We start from the raw sequence: 19,408 nt of genomic DNA on the forward strand, positions 1-19,408 counted from the left end.
AGCTGCCTGGGGACAGCCCACAGGCTGACTGCAGAAGTGCTGGTCACTGGGTTAATGACACATTGAAACCCTTTTGTAGTATGGGGAAAAAAAAATCCATTAAAAAAAACCTACAGAGACATCTAGCTCTATGACCTAACAGCTGCAGTTGTCTGCCATACAGTGGATTATTATGGAGATAAGCAAGCATGACAAAAATGTTACAATAATTGAGAGACTTTAAAAATGGGAGACTGGAAATACAATGCTGTTTTACTTGCAAAGTATTTCTCATGCAAGTGTCCCTGGGAGATTTTTATTATAAAGTTTGAATGAAATACAATAAAAATCAAATCAAAGCCCATTCACTACGTACCAAACAGAACAGCTTAGGTTTCAGCTTTGGTTTTAAAGCCAGGAAGACAATTTACTTGATGAATTTCTGCTGCTCAGAATTCCAGAAGAAAGAAAAAGACAGTCGCTCAAAAGGTAGTTTACAAAGAGTTTGGATTTAAAAGCTGATGTTGTCAAGAGATCAAAATTGAAAGAATCACAGAATTATTCAGCAAGAGCTTCAAATATCCATAAAATAAACAGAAATCAGTTATATTCCAGGATCAAAAGCAGAATTTTACATGTACAGCATTTTCTTTTCAAGTATGCACATTATAATTACTGCATGCAGAAATGTCAGTGTATTCCAGGTTGAATTTGCATGAAAAAGCCATGCAGCTACAGGCAGAGCTCAGCCTCACTCTGTGTTCACCCCACCAGTACAGCTTTGTTTGCAAGAGGGGAATGTAACTCCACAGCCCTGTGTGCATGAGGTTATTCAAATTCAATATCCACACAGTGATTTGAAAAACAACAGCTGATGCAGAAGTCCAACGTTCACGATGTTATTTGACCACTGTCAGAACTTTCCAGCTGGACTAGAGGGATCCAGTGTCAGGTAAGATTTGCTGACTTGAAAATCAAACACCTCCTCTGTTGGTATGTTTCCATTCCCAAAGACAGGTCCAATGTGGTTGCAGCACAAAAGGCATTTTTGCTAATGCTTCATAAAATTCTAGATGAAATTAAGGCTCCGTCCCAAAAGCTGTCTCTGCAAAGGTGTGAAGGCTCTCAGGTTAATCTGGTGATTTCCAGCCCTGGCCAATTTCCACATGGGGAATGCTACAATCAAGCTGGCAGTGATTTTTATGTAAATTAGTCCATTATCAGAGCTATATGTATCTGGTTACTAGTCTACAGGCCCTTAAGGGAAATTGGCATCAGTATTTGCAAGACAAGCACTTTTTTCCTTAATGTTCCAAACACTGTTGTTTGCTGGGTTTTTGGGGTTTTTTTAAACAATGGTTCCAGGTCAGTAGTTTGTAAAAGCTAGTTCTTAATCCCTAGAAATATGAAAACATTTGGTTTAGTCAGCTGTATTATTCTTTTTTACAGAATCTAGTTAGATAAGCCACAGAAAAACAAGTAGGGCATGAAAAATAACCAATCTATGGGGGAGAGGAGGGGTTTAACATTAAAAAAACATGCTGAAGGCTTCTGAAACCTTGAAGAAGCTGGAAGAGATCACATGGGAAGCATTTAGACGGTACAGAGAGTTTAACCTCATATTAGCTGTAGGCCTTTCAGTCTTGCTGAAATACTCACCTGTTGGTTCACCATGAGCAGGTACATTTTGCAGGCTGTCAGCTGAGAACCAGCCATTATCAATCCATCTGGAGTTCTGTGGCCAGCAGTCACCAACACTGCATCCCTCAGGGAAGGGTGTAAAACCATTTCATTCTTTTTGCATATATTTCAACTGCCCATATTGCATGAGCTGGTGGTGGTAAGTATCTGTCTGACTTTGGTGGCTGATCTGCATAATTTTACCATAATTTGTCCCCTTCATGGCATGGTTTAGCAAACAGAAGGTAGCATTATTACACAGCTTTTTCTGAATAGAATTTCTTTCTGAATGGAATTTTTTCTGAATAGTGCTGCTCTCATTGCAAAACTACACATTACCTTTTGTTTCTACTTGAAATACTGAGGTTTCATGTGAAGATGCAGGATGAAACAGTACTCCTATTGCAGTTTTGTTGTTGTTCTTTGACAAGATCAGGGCTTAGCCACTGACTCTTTGTGCTACACAAAGTGTGTGTTATGTAGAAGGTCTCTTTTATCAGAACCAGAAATCAGGATCCTCATTATTGAGAAAGCACTGCTGTAATGCTGCCAGCTGGGTGCATGGCTCGTTAAAGCTACAGTGTTATACAGTATTTTAGATACCTTATTAAGCATTGCCATAAATACATGGAATAAAATGATGTTCTAGGAGCACCTGGGTGAACAAATTTGAGAAATAGGGGTGTGAGTCATAACAGAGTTCAGGACCCATAACACTTCATGCAAAGCTGTAGAAAGAAATTCAGTTAACCTCTCATGTCCTGATAATGATATTGGAAATGCTTTTGTGCATTGCAATTTTGGTCTTGTGTCTGGCAGACTTCTTTTGATGTATTCTATTTAATCAATGGTTTGGATATCTCATTTTAGATATTGAAATTGGAACTTTTTTTCCAAATGGGCACAGGTTTGAAACAACTAAGTGCAGGGCCCTGCACTTCACAATCATAGAACCTTATGCAATTGGCCTTGGCCCATCAGTCCAGCCTGCCCAGACCCCTCTGTAGTGTCTTCTCTGGCAGATCAACATTCCCACCAAACCTGGTGTCATCTGCAACTTCCTGAGGGTGCCCTCCACTCCCTGGACCAAATGATTTCTGTGATGAAGATATTTAACAGAACTGGCCCCAGTGTGGAGCCCTGGGGAACACCACTTGTAATTGGCAGCTGCTTGGGGCTCCTCAAACTGGGAGATTGTCTCTTGATTACAGACTACAAGGGAGATTCTAGCTCTGTGGAATCAATGGAGTCTGGCTGTTGGTTTAAAGGAGCTAGCAGCTAAGTCTCTTTTAGGTTAGTAGCAAACAATTTACTTTAGGAATGTTGTCTACTCAGGGTTTCCTGAAGGTCATCCTTATGTCTGTGCTCCATTGTCATTCAGATCATGAGCTTTCACTTAGTGACCTTGTTTCACGCATGCTACCACATCTAGAGCCCATCTACTTGCATAAATAAATCTTTAGGGACATCTAACAAGCACCTGTCAAACAGCCTGAGAGACAGCATGGGGGTGGCAGGCAAAGGGGATGTCAAGTATGTCACAGTTGTGGTTGGTCCCTGGAACACTCTGTCAGAGCACTGGAGATGCAGCTGCTCCATCTGAGCAGGATCTCATGGAGCTCCCCACGTGATGATCTTTAAGGGGATTCACAGTACAGCTGTACTCTGCAGAGAGGTCACAGTGATCTCCTGAAGCACCATGTGGGGCCCAGGGATCTGCCTGCAGGAAGCTCCGTGCAGGACTGTGGACTGAATCGTATTACACTTAACACAAGGACTTCTGGTCCTGAAAGTGGCCCTTGGGCACTGATGTACTGTAACACTTAAATAATGACAGTAATAAAACTTGCCTACACACTTGTGTGCATTTCATGCAGGCTGAGAAGGCACCATAAATAAAGCAGTTCTTCCACCTTGTGGTTACACATACAACTACTGGCAGAGAACGGAATACAAACACTGCAGCTAAACAGACCCAGGCCATGCAGGCTGTTGCTGCCCAGGACTCCTCTTGTAGTCTGATGCTACAAATATGAGCTAGCCTTGTTTTGCAAAGTGACCATCCCTGTGTGCGTGTGTGCACTCACACACATGTGTACAAACAACAGCTTTGCAATGCCCTCTGGCCGTCCCAGCCTACAGGTGCTCTGAGACCAAGATCCCAGCAGCTGGGAGGGCTCCTTCATCCTCCCTGCTAAGGAAAGGTCTTCACTCAGCACAACAGGCAATCCTTGACACACTGATAAAATGTGCTGGTGTGGGAACAGGGCGTGAGCAAGTCACAGTTGTGAAAATGTGATTTCTTCAAGGAGATGTTGTAGCTGGTTTCTGCAAGCAATGAGTAGAACTAAAAGGAACCATTTAAAGGCAGACACAAATTCTCTATGCTGGTCTCCCCATTTCTACTCTCTGCCCCCATTTTCTGCTTTTTACCTCTGACTATTGAAGCAATCATCTTTGCTGTTTGCATCAGGGTGCAATTCAACACAATTAAGTCCAGCAGCTGTAGTCAGTCACCACAGAGCAAAGCTTGATTTGCAAAGCAGTCAGCAAGTGTCAGCTTTGCACTAATGAAATAGAGGTATATTGAGATATATAATTTTGCAGTAAAGGCTGAAGATTTGCACTGTGTGACACTGGCTAACAAACTTCAGTGCTAGTAAGTGAATACTAATGTTTTTAATGGTCCTAAATTACATTATTTCTGAAGCAGGATTAGCTTGGTTATAGAGGAGAGACTGATTTGGTTTGAAGAAGAATAGCAACAAATGAAAAAAACAAGCTGTTTTAAGTCTACCTCCGCTTCTCAGATGTTGCTGTTTTCTAAAGAGCAGTTTATTAATTACATGCTATCCTCCTCCCCTTCATCATCATCATCATTCCAGTTGTACCAGCTGGCACCACTCCACACTGAGTCTTCCTGCAGTAGTAGGTGCTTCCAAAACAGTGTAAAAATCAGCCCTAGTGTATAAAATTCCATTTTTGTCAGACTGTATGCAATTGGCTGCCAAAATAGTTCCCCAGGATAAACTGTCAAGGTCAGGGAGTCATACCAGGCCAAAATTTGACTCAGTGTCTCACATGGCTTTGCTGTAATAGTGTCCCAAGAACGGTATCTTCAGTTTCTTCTGCTTTTCATTTCTCCAGAGTGACACTTGATTATACAAAGGAGCTGAACTTGTCTCCTCTCTGTGTATTTTTTACTGCAGTTGGCAAAGCAGTTTCTTTTTTTCACTGTAAGATCCAAGGATAACTTGCTTTCAGCAACCATTTGTTCTACCTAGAACTGAACTTCAACGGCAAATTTCACTTGAAGGACTGTACCCTCTTCACCCAAAATGGGAAGTTGTTTAGGCCCAGGATGGACAAAATACAGAGGGGGGCAAAATCTAATGAGTTTTCATCCTCCCTAAGTGGACAATTCTGTGTAATTATATGGTTTTTTTACAGTAGAGAACCAAATTACCTTACTGTCTAAAATTATTTTTAAAAAATAAAAACAGGAACACAAGAACTCTGACAGGTGATATATGCATGCAAATAACAGCCTATTAAATGTTTTTGTCTATTCTTATGGCACAGACAACGTTTACTAGCACCAAAAGCATGTGTGACTGTGCAAATTCTGGCATCTGATTGCATGCTTCTACCATCAATCCCCTGATCACTGCTGTGCTCCCCTATCCAGATCTCCACAGAACCACTGCTGGTTCTCCCTTTTCCACTTACCAGCTCTGATAAACCAGCACAGTGTCCACATTACCAAGTCAAAACAATCTTATCAAATAGCTCTGCAAGACAGCATGTCAGCTGGAAAGCAGTTGCTTTATCTCCAACTAGAAATGGGTAGATTGAAAGAAGCTTCAACAAACTGGATGTTTTGAAATGAGCAACCCTGGACAAGAACTAAAACATTCTCACAGCCATTGGCAATGTCTTCAATAACTCACGGATGAGATGCAAGGTTTCAGAAGCCTGGAGAAGGGCGAATGTACAGTCCAACAATAAAAAAACAGTAAAAGAAAAAAAAAATACACAGGAATTAGGGCTGTTCCTTTAAATCTCAGAAAAGTAGAGATTAAATAATCAAATAAAGCACACCTAAGTGCTCAGAAATTACCAGGGAGATTTTGTGGAAGCAATTACGCATTTTATAGAGTGTATACACGGACTTTAACTGCTTTGTATTAGCACCTTTATTTGCTTTAATCTTTCCCTTGACTTCTGTTTACCTTCCCTTTCGGACCGCTGATAACGGCTCCTGTAGAGACCTGGAAAACACAGAACATTGAGTGCTTCTGGGCAAGAAACACCTCAGACACTCAGCCCCTGGGAGCACGCGTCCCTTGCCGTGACGGTGACGTGTGGATCTCCCGTGACTTCCTTGACACGCAGCCCAAAGCTTCACATTGTCACCAGTGTTTGACATTTATTACTAAAGCCCAGCTGGATCTGGGTGTGTTACACACGGCCTCGGGCAGGCAGGGACTGTGGGACACTGGCACCTGGAGCTGTCTGACATCGGACACCCAAAATACAGGGTGAAGTTGTCACCTGAGTTCCTTCCATGATAGAGAGAAATACCTCTGGAGGATGATTCCACTCATCAGAAAACTTGTGTGAAATAAGCAGAGTCATTTAACAGAATCACAGAATAATGAGGTTGGAAAAGACCTCTAAGATCATCAAGTCCTATTTCTCCACTTGTATCTCCATTGACCACAGAGTCCAGCGAACTACCTACACACGTCACTTCCAAATGGCCAAAGGCAGCTGAGGCATTTAGACAAAGCCGCTCTTTTCAACCATCTGACACACTAGTTGTGTGGCGGGTGCAAGGAGTTCTTACTGCAGAGCAAGGCCTACACAAACATACATAACCAGGAAACGAACTTTAAGTGCTTATTTATGTATTTGTCTGTTGAAATCTCTTACACCAGCGCTACGCTTTGCGGTAGCTAAAACACGCGTTCCTCGACACAACCGGACACAGGAGCCGGCCCCATCCCACATCAAGATGGCGGGAGGCGCAGGACTACAACTCCCGGCAAGCCGCGCAAACTCATGCCTAGCATCCGCGCCATTGTTCTCTCTGGCCGCAGAGCACGATGGGAGTTGTAGGCGGAGGGCGGAGTTGCCACGGCCCCGCGCATGCGCGGCGGCGGACGCGGCGCGTGGCAGGAAGCGGAAGGGGGCGGCCGCGCTCGGAGCCTGACGTGTCCCTCCCGCCGCGGCCGCCGCTCGCTGCTGCTCGGCCGGCGCCGCCATGGGCAGTGAGTACCGGGGACCCCCCGCTCCCGCGCCTCCCCTTGGGCTCTTGCTTCTCCCCGCTGGCCGGGAAAGCGCCGTTCCCGGGGGTGGCAGCTCATCCCGGGGAAGGAACCGGCGCCGTGTGCCCCGTGCCGGGCGCTCCGCCCGGCCCCGCCAGGCTGAGCGTGCCGGGCGCGGTGTCGGGGTGGGGGGCCCGAGGTCACCTCGGCACGAGCCGTGCAGGGACAGACCGTGTGTGCATCCCGGAGCGATCCGATCCGTGTGCATCCGCGGGATCCCGCAGCGCGAGGAAAAGCTGCTTGGGAAGCGCCTGAATCGATTGCTGTGTTACTGTAGATGTTGGAGAGACCCTTGAATTGAATTAAAATGAATATCGTGGCCCAGTGTCGCTTTTCAGACATAATCGGTTGAAATTAAGAAAATACCTTTTGTGGGCTGGTCTTAATTTGCCGCTGAAGTTGCAGCCTTCCGTGAAAAGGTGGAAAGGCACCAGTAGTTTCGGTTCTGCACTTTTGTACTCTTCTTAGCTCAAATCAGTCCAAAATAAGGGTGCAGCCTTAGATTTGTCTTAGCAGATTTAGAATTAACTCTTCAAATTCAGAGCTCTCTGCTTCTTGGAGAACTTGTGACTTTGCAGAACCCCTCTTCATTTAATGCTTATTTCAAGACAGACTTCTGACCTAAGGATGTGTCTTTTTGGCTAGGAGGGGATCATGGCATGAGATGTCTGTAGACTAACTTGAATTGAGGCTTCTTATTTCATGGGTAGGAACTGTTAAGCTGTATGGCCCAAATGTGTGTAGGAATTCTTAAACTGTATGGCTCAAAAGTAATACATACATAATACTCGAGGCACTTTTTCCCCTCTAATATTTGGCTGAGGAGAAACTACCATGAAGTAAAAGTTCAGGGGTGTTGATAAACTCATGTAAAGCAATGACAAAGGCTTTTTGGTGCTGTCAACCTACTCAATGAAATGGGAAAATGCTTGACTTTCTTTAATTCTGTTCCCAGTCCATACTGTACTTAAAACATGTTAGCTGAATCTCTGTGTAATTAGAGCAGATAAGAATTTAATAATACAAAACACGCCCCCTGCCCCAAACTAACCAACCAAAATTTCCCCAGAATTGGGACTTTTATTATATAGAGTACATGTGCAAATTCAATTCAGCATGAGCTTTTTTTAGTGTTTGTTGTAGCTGTGTGTTCACTTTGTCTTTTAACTTATTTCTGTACAGTAAAATTTCTTGAAGTGATCAAGCCCTTCTGTGTCATCTTGCCTGAAATTCAAAAGCCAGAACGGAAGGTAGGTTAAAAATTTTTCTTCCTAGGTTTCTATTTGTGTGCTATAAAATGTTTGGAGTCTGCATTTGTGGGATTTGGGGTTTCTTCCCTAATGGGAGAATGGCAGTTTTAGGTACAGATGTTTTTAGTGGAGTGCATGTGTGGTGCATCTCGTGTGGATGTGGCTGTACAAGAATAAATGCAGTTGGGCAGATTTGTTTATGTCACAGCAGTGCATGGTGAGATGTTGAAGGCAGTACAGATTGAAGTGTAAACTAGAGTAAGTTAAAGCAACAACCTGAAAATCTTTGCTTCATAAGCTCTAATCTAAGATTATTTGCTGAGATAAGCTGCTCCCTATTACTGTTTTTTTCTCATCATAAGCTCTTACTCATGAAAATGTAAGACTCATTTCTGTGGAAGTGCTAGATTTACCTTGCATTGACATAAGCTTGTTTATTTGGATTAAATTTTGAATAAAGCTTTGTAGCTTTCCTTGGTCTTATATGGCATGAAAGGGATGAACAGTCTGTTGTTTTCTTTAGTGTGTTCTGTACTTTGTCCCTCCACAAGAAAACCAAATGTGGTACTATGAAAGTTTGCTTGATGGACTAGGTTTTATTATCTTGACACCTTTATAATCTGTTGTTGGCTTTTGGTTTTGTGTTTTTTCCCTTTAGATTCAGTTTAAGGAAAAGGTACTATGGACAGCTATCACACTCTTCATCTTCTTAGTATGCTGCCAGGTATGTTTCCTTCCCTTTTTAAGGAAAAGCTGAAATGTTTAAAGCATGCTGTGAAGTCTCTAATTTAATCTCTTGGTTGGAAATGCAGATTCCCTTGTTTGGCATTATGTCATCAGACTCTGCAGATCCTTTCTACTGGATGAGAGTGATTTTGGCATCAAATAGAGGTATGGCCAGACTTTCAGGGGGGCATTTTTTTCAGCTTGACTCAAAATGGTTTTGGACTTGCATTCTGCTCCATTGTAATGGATATAAAAACTGAAGTGGAGAGTGAAAAGTAATTTTTCTGTATTATTTAAAGTCATAAATCAGTGTGGCACTGGGAAAGGCACAACTTTCTGAACAAAATGAGTTTGTGGTTGACTGTTTGCAATCTATTATGTGTACAAAAATTGGGCTCTTTTTTTTTTTTTTTTTTTTCTTGCTGCTGTTGCAATCTTCAAGATTTGTGTTTCAAAATCATTTGTGTTTCCTTGAGTGCTGTGGTTTCCTGGATGACTTCTTTGAGTCTGTCACACAGAAGATTGAAATGCATAGTAGTTTATATAAATTTCAGTTTTTTGTAGAGGCTTTCTAATGCAGTTATGAAGGTTAAAATTCATGATAGTTTATATAAATTTCTGTTTCTTGGGAGGCTTTCTAATGCAGCTATGAATTAAGAATAGTGACAGTTTCCTGAATGCTCTTTATCATTCTGTATCATTCAAGCTATCAGTTTATATCATACTTTGTTTTATGTAGAGTAAATCTATTCTTGACAGCAAAAGTCTTTTTCAGTGAATACAGTATTTTTGAAGTACTGAGGAGTACTATGTATCAAACTGTCTTCTAACAAACTTTTGTTATCACTGATAATTTTTACATTTATGGAGATTTGGAGTTTTAGATCGTCTCCATTGTGAGGTAAAGTTTGATAAAAACTAACTTTCAACTTCACTGTTCTTCCTGTGTCTGGCAGGAACATTGATGGAGCTGGGCATTTCACCCATTGTCACCTCAGGGCTCATCATGCAACTCTTGGCAGGTGCTAAAATAATTGAGGTTGGTGACACTCCAAAGGACAGAGCTCTCTTCAATGGAGCCCAGAAATGTGAGTAACAGCTCATGTTGAGCACTGGTGGTTTAGAGTATCTCACCCTGACAGTGGAAAGTGTGAATTTACCATGGGATGAGTGGTGCAGTTGGGCTTGTGGGTTTGTGTTGTGCTGTGTGTCATGTTCTGCTGCAGATACCTGCATTTCTTCAGTCTCTCACTGCCACCTCTCTGCCTTGTTGGCTGTTAAGCTTCAGAAAGGTTTGAAAAGTAAAAATGTCAGTGCCATTGGCATTGCTGCTGTAATCTCCCCAGATAAGTGAAGCAATGTAGAGGCTGTGGAGACTCAACTATTGAACTGTGATGGTCAGTGTTGATCTGAGTGTTTTGTGGTGATTAAAATGTTGGTTGTAGCTGTTTATACCTTGCAGCTTCAGGCATGGGTCTTTCTCATCAGTAAGGGGTCTCTGTGGTCAGTTGATAATTACTTCCAGAAAAAAATGGGTGTTTTGTAGCTATTTAATGCTATACTATTTACTGATATGTGTACTGGAAAAAATCATTAATTGCTTCAGAGGTCTTAACACCCTCAGAGTTTTCAGTATCTAAAGCAGCCTTTGGTAACCAAACCCACTTGCTTCTAAGTACATTTGTTTCTGAAATGTTTGTGTGTATTTCTATTTTCAGTGCCAGATTTCAGACAACAAAGTTAACTTGAATTTAAGCATCCTGTGACTTATGTATTCCTTCCCAAATGTTGTGCTTTAACCCCATCTGGCAACTAAGTATCACATGAGATACTTGCTCGCTCTCCTGTGGGAAGGGGAGGAGAATCAGAAAAAAAAAAATCGTGGGTTGAGATAAGAGCACTTCCATAACTGATACAAAGTATAATATAATAACAATAACAACAACTGTAACAAAAAGGAGAGAGAGAAGTAAAACCTCAGAGAAACAAGTGATGCACAATGCAATGCTCACCACGTGCTGAGGGATGCCCAGCCAGTTCCTGAGCAGAGATCAGCCGCTCCTGGCCAATCCCCCTCAGCTGGTGTGCTGAGCCTGACATTCCAGGGTCTGGAATATCCCTGTGGCCACTTAGGGTCAGCTGTCCTGATCGTGCTCCCTCCCAGCTTCTTGTGCACCTGCTGGCTGCAGAGCAGGGGACACTGAGAAGTCCTTGACTTGGGGTAAGCACTGCTGAGCAACAGCTAACACAACAGCACATCAGCCTGTTATCAGCATTATTCTCATGGAAAATCCACACCACAGCACTCTACCAGCTACTACAAAGAAAATTAACTCTATCTCAGCTGAAACCAAGATTCTCTACAAAAAAGTGATTTCTGTTTCTCTAATTGCCCACTGACATAAGTATCCAGGTCAAATACATACTTTTTCTCTTTGTTCTGTAGTGTTTGGAATGATCATTACCATTGGACAGTCTATTGTGTATGTAATGACTGGAATGTACGGAGACCCATCTGAAATGGGTGCTGGTATCTGCTTGCTTATCACAATCCAGGTAATTTCTAGTCTTCTCTACTTACTCTTCTCCTGAAAGGGTCAAAAAATCAGCCTTATGGACAGGCTGTCCCACATGCAGAGCAAGAAGCCCCAAGTGTACTTGCTTCTTCACATGTAGTCTAATCTTTTAATACACATTATTTTTCTAACGAAATGAAAAAGACATGGAACTAATACTGTATTTCTTTTTTTACTGTAGCTTTTTGTTGCTGGTTTGATAGTTCTGCTCTTGGATGAGCTGCTCCAGAAAGGATATGGTCTTGGTTCTGGCATCTCTCTCTTCATTGCTACCAATATCTGTGAGACCATTGTGTGGAAAGCATTCAGCCCCACCACAGTGAACACCGGGCGAGGTAATACAGCACAGTCTATTTTCTTTACCAATTGTTTGTACAAAAAGGCAACAACTTTTTTTTTTTTTTTCTTTTTTTACTGTTAACTTAATGCCAAATGCTGTTACTACCATCTTGGCTGTGTAATGAATCTTGCTAATGCAGCAGATGCTGCTGTGCAAAGTGCAAGCACAAGACATTTTTTCATAATTTGTAGTATCTCACAAGATATTTACTGAACTTGAGTTTCTTACAGTGCCTTCATTATAAGTCAGCAGTAGTAGACTGCCATTGTATTATGGTTGCTGTCCAACTTACTGACCGAATATTAGCTGTTTCTTTCTGCTCCTTGCTTTTTTTACACTTTTCCTTAAAGACCTTATTTCTCCAAACTCCACTGGAGATGATCCTGTTTGCTGCTGTATAGTAGAAAACAGAAGTTTTATGCCATTTGCTGTAATCCAAACAATAACTTGTGTCTTACCACAAGTGACACTAGAAAGCCTGATGCTTCTTTTTTTATCAGGAGGAGGAAAGAAAAAACTTGGTGCTTGTCAATGTTTCTAGAGACCAATAGAGTTATCCTGTGCTGGGTTATGATTTAGTTTCTAGGCCACTACAAAGGGATTAAAAAAAAATCTTGGATATAACATAACTGATATGAAGGGTGACAGTACAAAAGTCTGAGAACATGCTCAAGGTGCAAAAGACTCAGAGCAATCCCATTCTGAATCCTGTAGTTCAGAAGTATGCTTAATGGGACAAAACACTGAAACTTGGAGATAATCACAGCTCACCTAACTTTTTCTTTTCCAAGGCATGGAATTTGAGGGAGCCATCATTGCTCTGTTCCATCTTCTGGCTACTCGCACAGACAAAGTCCGAGCTCTTCGTGAGGCTTTTTACCGCCAGAATCTTCCCAACCTCATGAATCTGATCGCCACCATCTTTGTCTTTGCAATTGTCATTTACTTCCAGGTCAGTTGGAATAATGAGGGTTGTAAAACTGCATGGAAGTAGGTCTGAAATTTGCTTCCTTCTACAAGAAATTATATATTCACAAGGCTCATTTTTGTACCTTATCATCTGGATGTTCATTATACACTGCCTTCTCCTAATCAGTTTCCACACTTACTGTAGTCACACAGAAGACTTGAGACTTAGTTTGGTCTCTGAAAAAAGAAACAAAAAAAACCACAAATAAAAATACCTCAGGCGCATGTGATATTGTCTAACCCAAATGCTATTGCTTTTTACTGAGAAACACTTTGAAGTTTTTAGGCCTGTGTGTCTCTTACTCTTTGTCAGTGAAGAATATAGGAAGCTTTAATGTTTCTTTTCCTGGATGCTTTGTTCAGTCTTCTTGAAACTTCAGATTTCTTCTGATGTCTGAGTCTTTCATACCTTCTTGTGACAACCATGACAACCATGCAGGCTTGCAGACCCTTTGCAGAAGGGTTCCGAAGGAGAGGAGAGCCCTCTGGGCAGAGTATTTGTACTTGCAGAAAACGATTGCAGGTTTCTTCTGCTGCTGTCAAGGCCTTGCACTTGCAGTTTATGATCTCTGCTGTGGGTTCACATCCAGATGTAATGGGGGACTTTCTTTTGAAAACTTTTCAGGGCTTCAGAGTGGATCTTCCTATCAAATCTGCTCGCTACCGGGGCCAGTACAACACGTACCCTATCAAGCTGTTCTATACTTCCAACATTCCCATTATTCTCCAGTCTGCCCTGGTGTCAAACTTGTACGTCATCTCCCAGATGCTTTCTGCCCGCTTCAGTGGCAACTTGCTGGTCAGCCTGCTGGGCACCTGGTCTGTGAGTATTCCTTCTCATCTTGCATACATCTTTACAGGGGCACCATTGAAATGTGTGGTTGAAGAGGTGTATTAAGACACACTTTGATACGTGGTCATGCACACTGAAACTCCTAAATTAGTAATTTGTTTGAATTAATGGTAACATAGGAGGCTTACTGTGATGAATGTAAATTTGTGTGCTGCTGCAGTAGTAATGATGCAAAGTGACACAAAGGTGATACAAACTTTTGTAAGACTTTGCTTAATGGCTAAGAAATGGTGAGAAGATTGGTGACTGCTTGCTTTCTTCTTTCAGGACACATCATCTGGAGGCCCTGCTCGTGCTTATCCAGTTGGTGGACTCTGTTATTACCTGTCACCTCCAGAGTCCTTTTCTTCAGTTTTGGAAGACCCTGTACATGCAGTTGTTTATATTGTATTTATGTTGGGCTCCTGTGCTTTCTTCTCTAAGACATGGATTGAAGTCTCTGGCTCCTCTGCCAAAGATGTAAGTTTAAAATGACAACTTATGTAAGCTTACATGATGAAAACAGATGGGCAGTTGTAAGAATAAGACTGACTTTCTTCTGAAAAGATGTTCTGCTGGTAATCTTGTTGGGAATATTCATTGTTTGTGTAAACAGGGACTGTATCTTTTTTTAATTGAGAAAGATTAAGACAGGATGGGGGTCATTTTTTCCTGTTTTCTTTACTGCTTTTTCAAAATAGCATCAAAACTTAAATTGCTTTAATTGGAATTAGGAAATTTAGAACATAGAAATATGTGATCAGTGTGAGAGCAGGAAAGGTAACAGGAGAGGTAGAAACTCTTTCAATGCCACATGACAGGTGCACTGTGTGCAAGGCAGTTGCCACTTAAAACCTTGCAGGTAAAGCTCAGACAGCCATTCCTGACACAGAGAGTTCTGAGCTTCCTTTGTGGGAAAATTAACTGGAGGTTGTTACTTTTAACTTGAGAACACTGACAATGGAGAATATAGTGCAGTGCATTGATGTACCTGAGGCTAGCTTCTCAAAATTTCCATTTGCTACAGGATATTTAACATTCAGGAACTATATAATCCTGAAATTGGAGTTGGAAAACAAAATGGAAAATAGCTGTCATTGTGGTATGTTTGTATTGTGTGGTTCTGGGTAGGAGGTGAAGTTTGGCAGCCATATGAAATGGTTTCATCCATTCTTTAACAAATAAGTAATTGCACAGTTGCTGTAACAGTGTGAGCACTCTCTTGTTTTGCACTTGCATCTTGCTGCTTCTCAGGCATGCAGGGAGGCACTCACAGCCATGTACAGTCAAGTTTTTATTTCAGAGTAAAGCAATTCAGTTTCAGAGTAGACAGTTTTTAACACTTTAATCTTTTTTCCTGATACGAAGTAAAATAATTTTAGGTTCATGCAAAAAAGGTCAGAAATAAAAGTTGATAAATCATTACTTAAGTTTTCACTGTGTAGTGGAAAACTGGAAGCCTACTCATCTAAAAGTGTGTTTTCTCAGTGCATGGAATCAGTGATGAGCACCTTCATGTTCCCCTGCTAGAGTTTGTTACCCACAGTTGTTAGGAAAGTGTTTGCAGGGCTCTGCTTTAACCGTGTGCATCTGCAGAAATCTAGTTTTAGAATAATTTTCCAAGAAGGGATTCTAAGTCTGGTTTCTAGTGTAGCTCCACAAATAAATAGTTGACTCAACTGAATGCAGGAAACCGAAACACTTCAAGGAATGGTTTTGCACCATCTGTGAAACCTTCGTGAGGGGAAGGGTAGGTGGCAAAACATGGATTGACTTATGTGTATGAGAGCCTACCAGTATCCAGATTGTCCTTTTCTCACTAGGACTAGAATTATCCAGAAAGCTTTGTATAACTGACAGGTAGAAAAGTGCCTGTGACTGTAATATATCTGCAGTTAAAATACTGGATATTTTGAACGCAGATGAATAATGTAAAACACAATCCAGAACACAAAACAATACAAAAAATGCCCGACCCTGCCACCATTTATTTCTGTTTTCTCACAGTACTACATTCCATGGCCTTGTAAATTTACTTGCTCCATTCCTTGATTCAATACAGGTTGCCAAGCAATTGAAAGAACAGCAGATGGTAATGCGAGGCCACAGAGAAACTTCAATGGTACATGAACTCAACAGGTGAGCTACATATTCACTGGCTGTGCATGCACAGTGTTGTGGGCAAACAAATGGCAAAGTTTGCTTTGACTTCTATTTTCTAGATCCTAGAACACAGATGTTATTTCAGCTTTGATGTCACATGCATGAGACATGGAACATTATCTCATTAATGGAAGATGTGTACAGTACAGCTTATTTTTGCCTCGCATTTAAAGATTTTGTCTCAAATTCTGGACCTTTTATTTCCCTGTTTTATTTTTTCATTTATATGCTCTTCTCAAGGTAACTAATAATGAGCATTTTAGTGTACTTTACTACTTCAAGCTGACCCAGAAATATTTTCTTACTGTAATTTTTCATGTGTAACTAGTCTTGAAGACTTTTCATGCAGACCTTGCTTCTAAAACAAGTAGTTACTTAAATCACCTAGGTGCAGAGGTGGGCAGGGGTTGATGTCTTTAGGTTTTCAGCTTTCAGGGTAGGACCTGTGTACCCTTTGTGTTATGATAATGTTATTGCAACTTTGGATTTCAGTCATCTACAGACAATTTGAAGAGCCAGTAGCTATAAGTTTAATATTTGTGCACAATTGCATGGTGGACTGTAATACCTTCTCCTTTTAGTGTAGCATTTTTTTCTTCTCCAGTCAGGTTGAGCATTTTATATTCTTATCCAGATTACAAGGGAAGAGAGTATTCTGCCATTGACCTTTTTGTTACTATCTAAGCAAACTCTAATGGCCCCTTTGTCATTTCATGTTTTACAGGTACATCCCTACAGCTGCTGCCTTTGGTGGGCTCTGTATCGGCGCCCTCTCTGTGCTGGCAGACTTCCTTGGGGCAATTGGCTCTGGAACTGGAATTCTGCTCGCTGTCACCATCATTTATCAGTACTTTGAAATTTTTGTAAAGGAACAGAGTGAAGTTGGCAGTATGGGAGCTCTTCTTTTCTAAACCTAGTTTCTCATGGACCCAGGAAAGAGAGGAGGGACATTCTCAAAGTGTAGCCAGTCAGGGGAAAAGAGGTATCATAAACTTGATAGTGTCATTCTATAGAAACACATATTTTAATAATGTTTCCAAAGCACATTCCCTTGTGTTCAAACTTTTCTAGCATACTGTTTGCATTTTATAAATTGATGAGGAAGATGTGCAAAGAAATTTTTTAAGAAAATTGTTTTTTAATTATGTATTAGGAGAGTCAGCTCTCTGACTTGGATTTAGTTCAACGACTCCTGAAAATTTTTTGAGCCCCTTTCATATTTAGTAACCTGAAGCCTTTACAGGCTTTAATTAATGTTTGTTGAATGAAAATTTGGAAGGGATTTTTTTCCATTTAACTTGTTTTTGCAGCTCCTTTGCAGTAATGGTGAAAAAAGCCTCTCCATCTGATGCTCAAGTTCCATAATTATGATTGTAAGCACAAATGGTGTTTCATGTGTTAGGGGTTTTTTTTCAGTATGGCAGATTTGAAAGGCAGTTGTTTCTTTTTACTACGATATAATATCTATAATTCCAAATGTTTTGTCTTGTAATTACTACACTAGACTTTGTCAGCTGTTGAGTATTGGCTTGAGACTGTTTTCAAGTGTCTGTGTAAGAAAGGAATGTGTCCTTTCCCACCATCTCTCCTCCACAAGCAGAAAACTCAGGTAAATCTAGATTCTGCCCGAACCTGTGCCTAAGAGTTGCTACTTTGAAACTTGGTTAAACCGACTTTGTAAAGCCTTCTAATTAGTCTTCATTGCCATAAGTGGCTGTGCTTCTAGTTCTGATGTCAGCTGAAAGGAATGAGTGTTATGGCTGCTTAGATGCAAATCTGCTTGTGCTCTTTGCTAGAGTGAAGTTTCTCTCCTTGATAATGAATTCTGGTCTCGTAGCAGTCAGGATGTTATCTGATTACTCATATCTAGTGAATTTTGAGTCTCATTACCACAAAAGAGTGGAAAGAGTGGATGCTACTTGTCTGTTTTTGTAGATCTAGATACGAGACCCTTGTCAGATAACTCCACTAAGGGGCTTATGTAGAAGGCTTTTCCATCCTATAATCTCAAGGATTTGAGTGTTACATAGGAAAATACTCTTTCAGAATGTATTGGGATTCCTTTTTTGAAGATCACACCTTCAAAATGGAGAGTTTACAGTTAAGGCTGTAATGGACCAGAATAAAATTTAATTTTCCATTTTAATTTAGGTTGTCAGTACTAATCAGGTGCCTAGGACCAAATGCAAATATTTGTGTGAATCTTGTAAATACACTTCTCCTCAATCAGTATTGGACAACATGGAAACCAGAAAGAGGAGTTGTGGCTGCTGGAACTTTTCTTTACACTGCATCAACATGCCTTCTGTGCATTTTTGCATGTTGGGCAGACAGTCTGGGAGTCACTGTTCCTGCTGGAGTGGTGGGACTCTGTTACACACCCAAGGAGCACAGATGACTTCCGGAAACCCTTGTTAATACCCTGAGCTCAGATACCATGGGAAATCTGCAGATGTGGATTGAGATGCACCTATCAATGAAAGTCAAATGCCTGGGATGAGGATCACAATTGGAAAAGGAATAAAAGAACTGGGATGAAGTATCCATGAAATGATCACTGTCCGCCATTCACTATGATGTCACACTATGTTCAATAATTTTTCTGGTTTTTATGAAGTACTAATGCACCACAGCACAGCTGTGATGTAAATGGGGACAGTTAAAAAGTGGCATTAAAAGGAGAGGGAAAAGGTTCTGATACAATTCTGCTTTGGGGATTTTGTTGTTTTTCCAGGAAGCCCAATACAAACTTTATTTTCATATAAAAGACTCCACTTCTGTGCATGCTGCTCTGGCTGGGCTGGAGCTGTACTTGTTTTTTTGGTCATATCTGTTTGAACTGATTGCAGTTTAGACCATTTGCTCTTTGGTATCTAAGCAGCACTTGTTCTGTGCATCTGTATTTTTGTGGTCTAGTGGTGAATCTTTGTTATCAAACAGCTGTGTCCTCAAAGCAGAACCTCCTAGCCATACAATGGATGTTCACAAAAAGAAATAATGCCTATAAAATCTGCTTTATAATGAAATAAAGTACATCTTTGGAGCTAGTGCTTGGGCTTTTGGTGCTTGGATACTGTTACAATTGTAACACTTGCAGAATAAGGTTACCCACCTATGAGACTGAGAAAGTGGTACCCTCAAAACACCTGATCAGAATGTCAGTGTGAAATAAAGACAATTTGTATTTGCTCCAAGGTCTCTCAGTAGTGGGTTGCCAAAATAACTGGATCTTGGGCTTTTCTTTTTTGAGTTTTTTGCAATTCTAAAGGTGCTGCACAAGTAAATAGAGGGTGAGTGGGGTAATGATGCATCACTTTAACAAAAACTGTTTCCACTAGAGATACAGTGCCAGTCTTCTTGTAGTGTGATAATTGGGACAACAAAACTCAAAGCTGATTATACTCCCAATGTTGTTTTGCCCTTTGAGCTTTTAAACTTAGAGTAAGGAAAAATTTTGCCTTCCTCCTGAACAGAAATATCCCAGTTCTTGAAAGCAAATTTACTTAAAATACTGTTACTGGATGCAGGAAGTTCAGCCATGATTTTGGTCATGTTTGAAGTCA

At 41.0% G+C, this 19,408-nt stretch overlaps 1 protein-coding gene across 1 annotated transcript; it reads left to right on the plus strand.

The window, feature by feature from the left end:
* The first annotated feature begins 6,839 nt into the window (after positions 1-6,839).
* On the plus strand, positions 6,840-18,893 carry SEC61A1 (SEC61 translocon subunit alpha 1). The gene is made up of 12 exons (XM_053989296.1): positions 6,840-6,932; positions 8,172-8,239; positions 8,898-8,963; positions 9,052-9,130; positions 9,922-10,053; positions 11,412-11,521; positions 11,723-11,876; positions 12,673-12,833; positions 13,476-13,673; positions 13,971-14,162; positions 15,745-15,821; positions 16,570-18,893. The coding sequence occupies exons 1-12, from the start codon at positions 6,926-6,928 to the stop codon at positions 16,754-16,756; spliced, it is 1,431 nt and encodes a 476-aa protein (XP_053845271.1). The 5' UTR covers positions 6,840-6,925; the 3' UTR covers positions 16,757-18,893.
* The last annotated feature ends 515 nt before the right edge of the window (positions 18,894-19,408 follow it).

The sequence above is a fragment of the Vidua macroura genome, chromosome 13, assembly GCF_024509145.1.
Source record: "Vidua macroura isolate BioBank_ID:100142 chromosome 13, ASM2450914v1, whole genome shotgun sequence".
NCBI lineage: Eukaryota > Metazoa > Chordata > Aves > Passeriformes > Viduidae > Vidua > Vidua macroura.

What these genes read in the sequence shown, in the direction of transcription:
- SEC61A1 (XM_053989296.1), top strand. An exon ending in CAATTGTCATTTACTTCCAG is followed by an intron (nt 12,834 to 13,475) that starts GTCAGTTGGAAT and finishes AAAACTTTTCAG; the next exon opens with GGCTTCAGAGTGGATCTTCC. An exon ending in GCCTGCTGGGCACCTGGTCT is followed by an intron (nt 13,674 to 13,970) that starts GTGAGTATTCCT and finishes TTCTTCTTTCAG; the next exon opens with GACACATCATCTGGAGGCCC.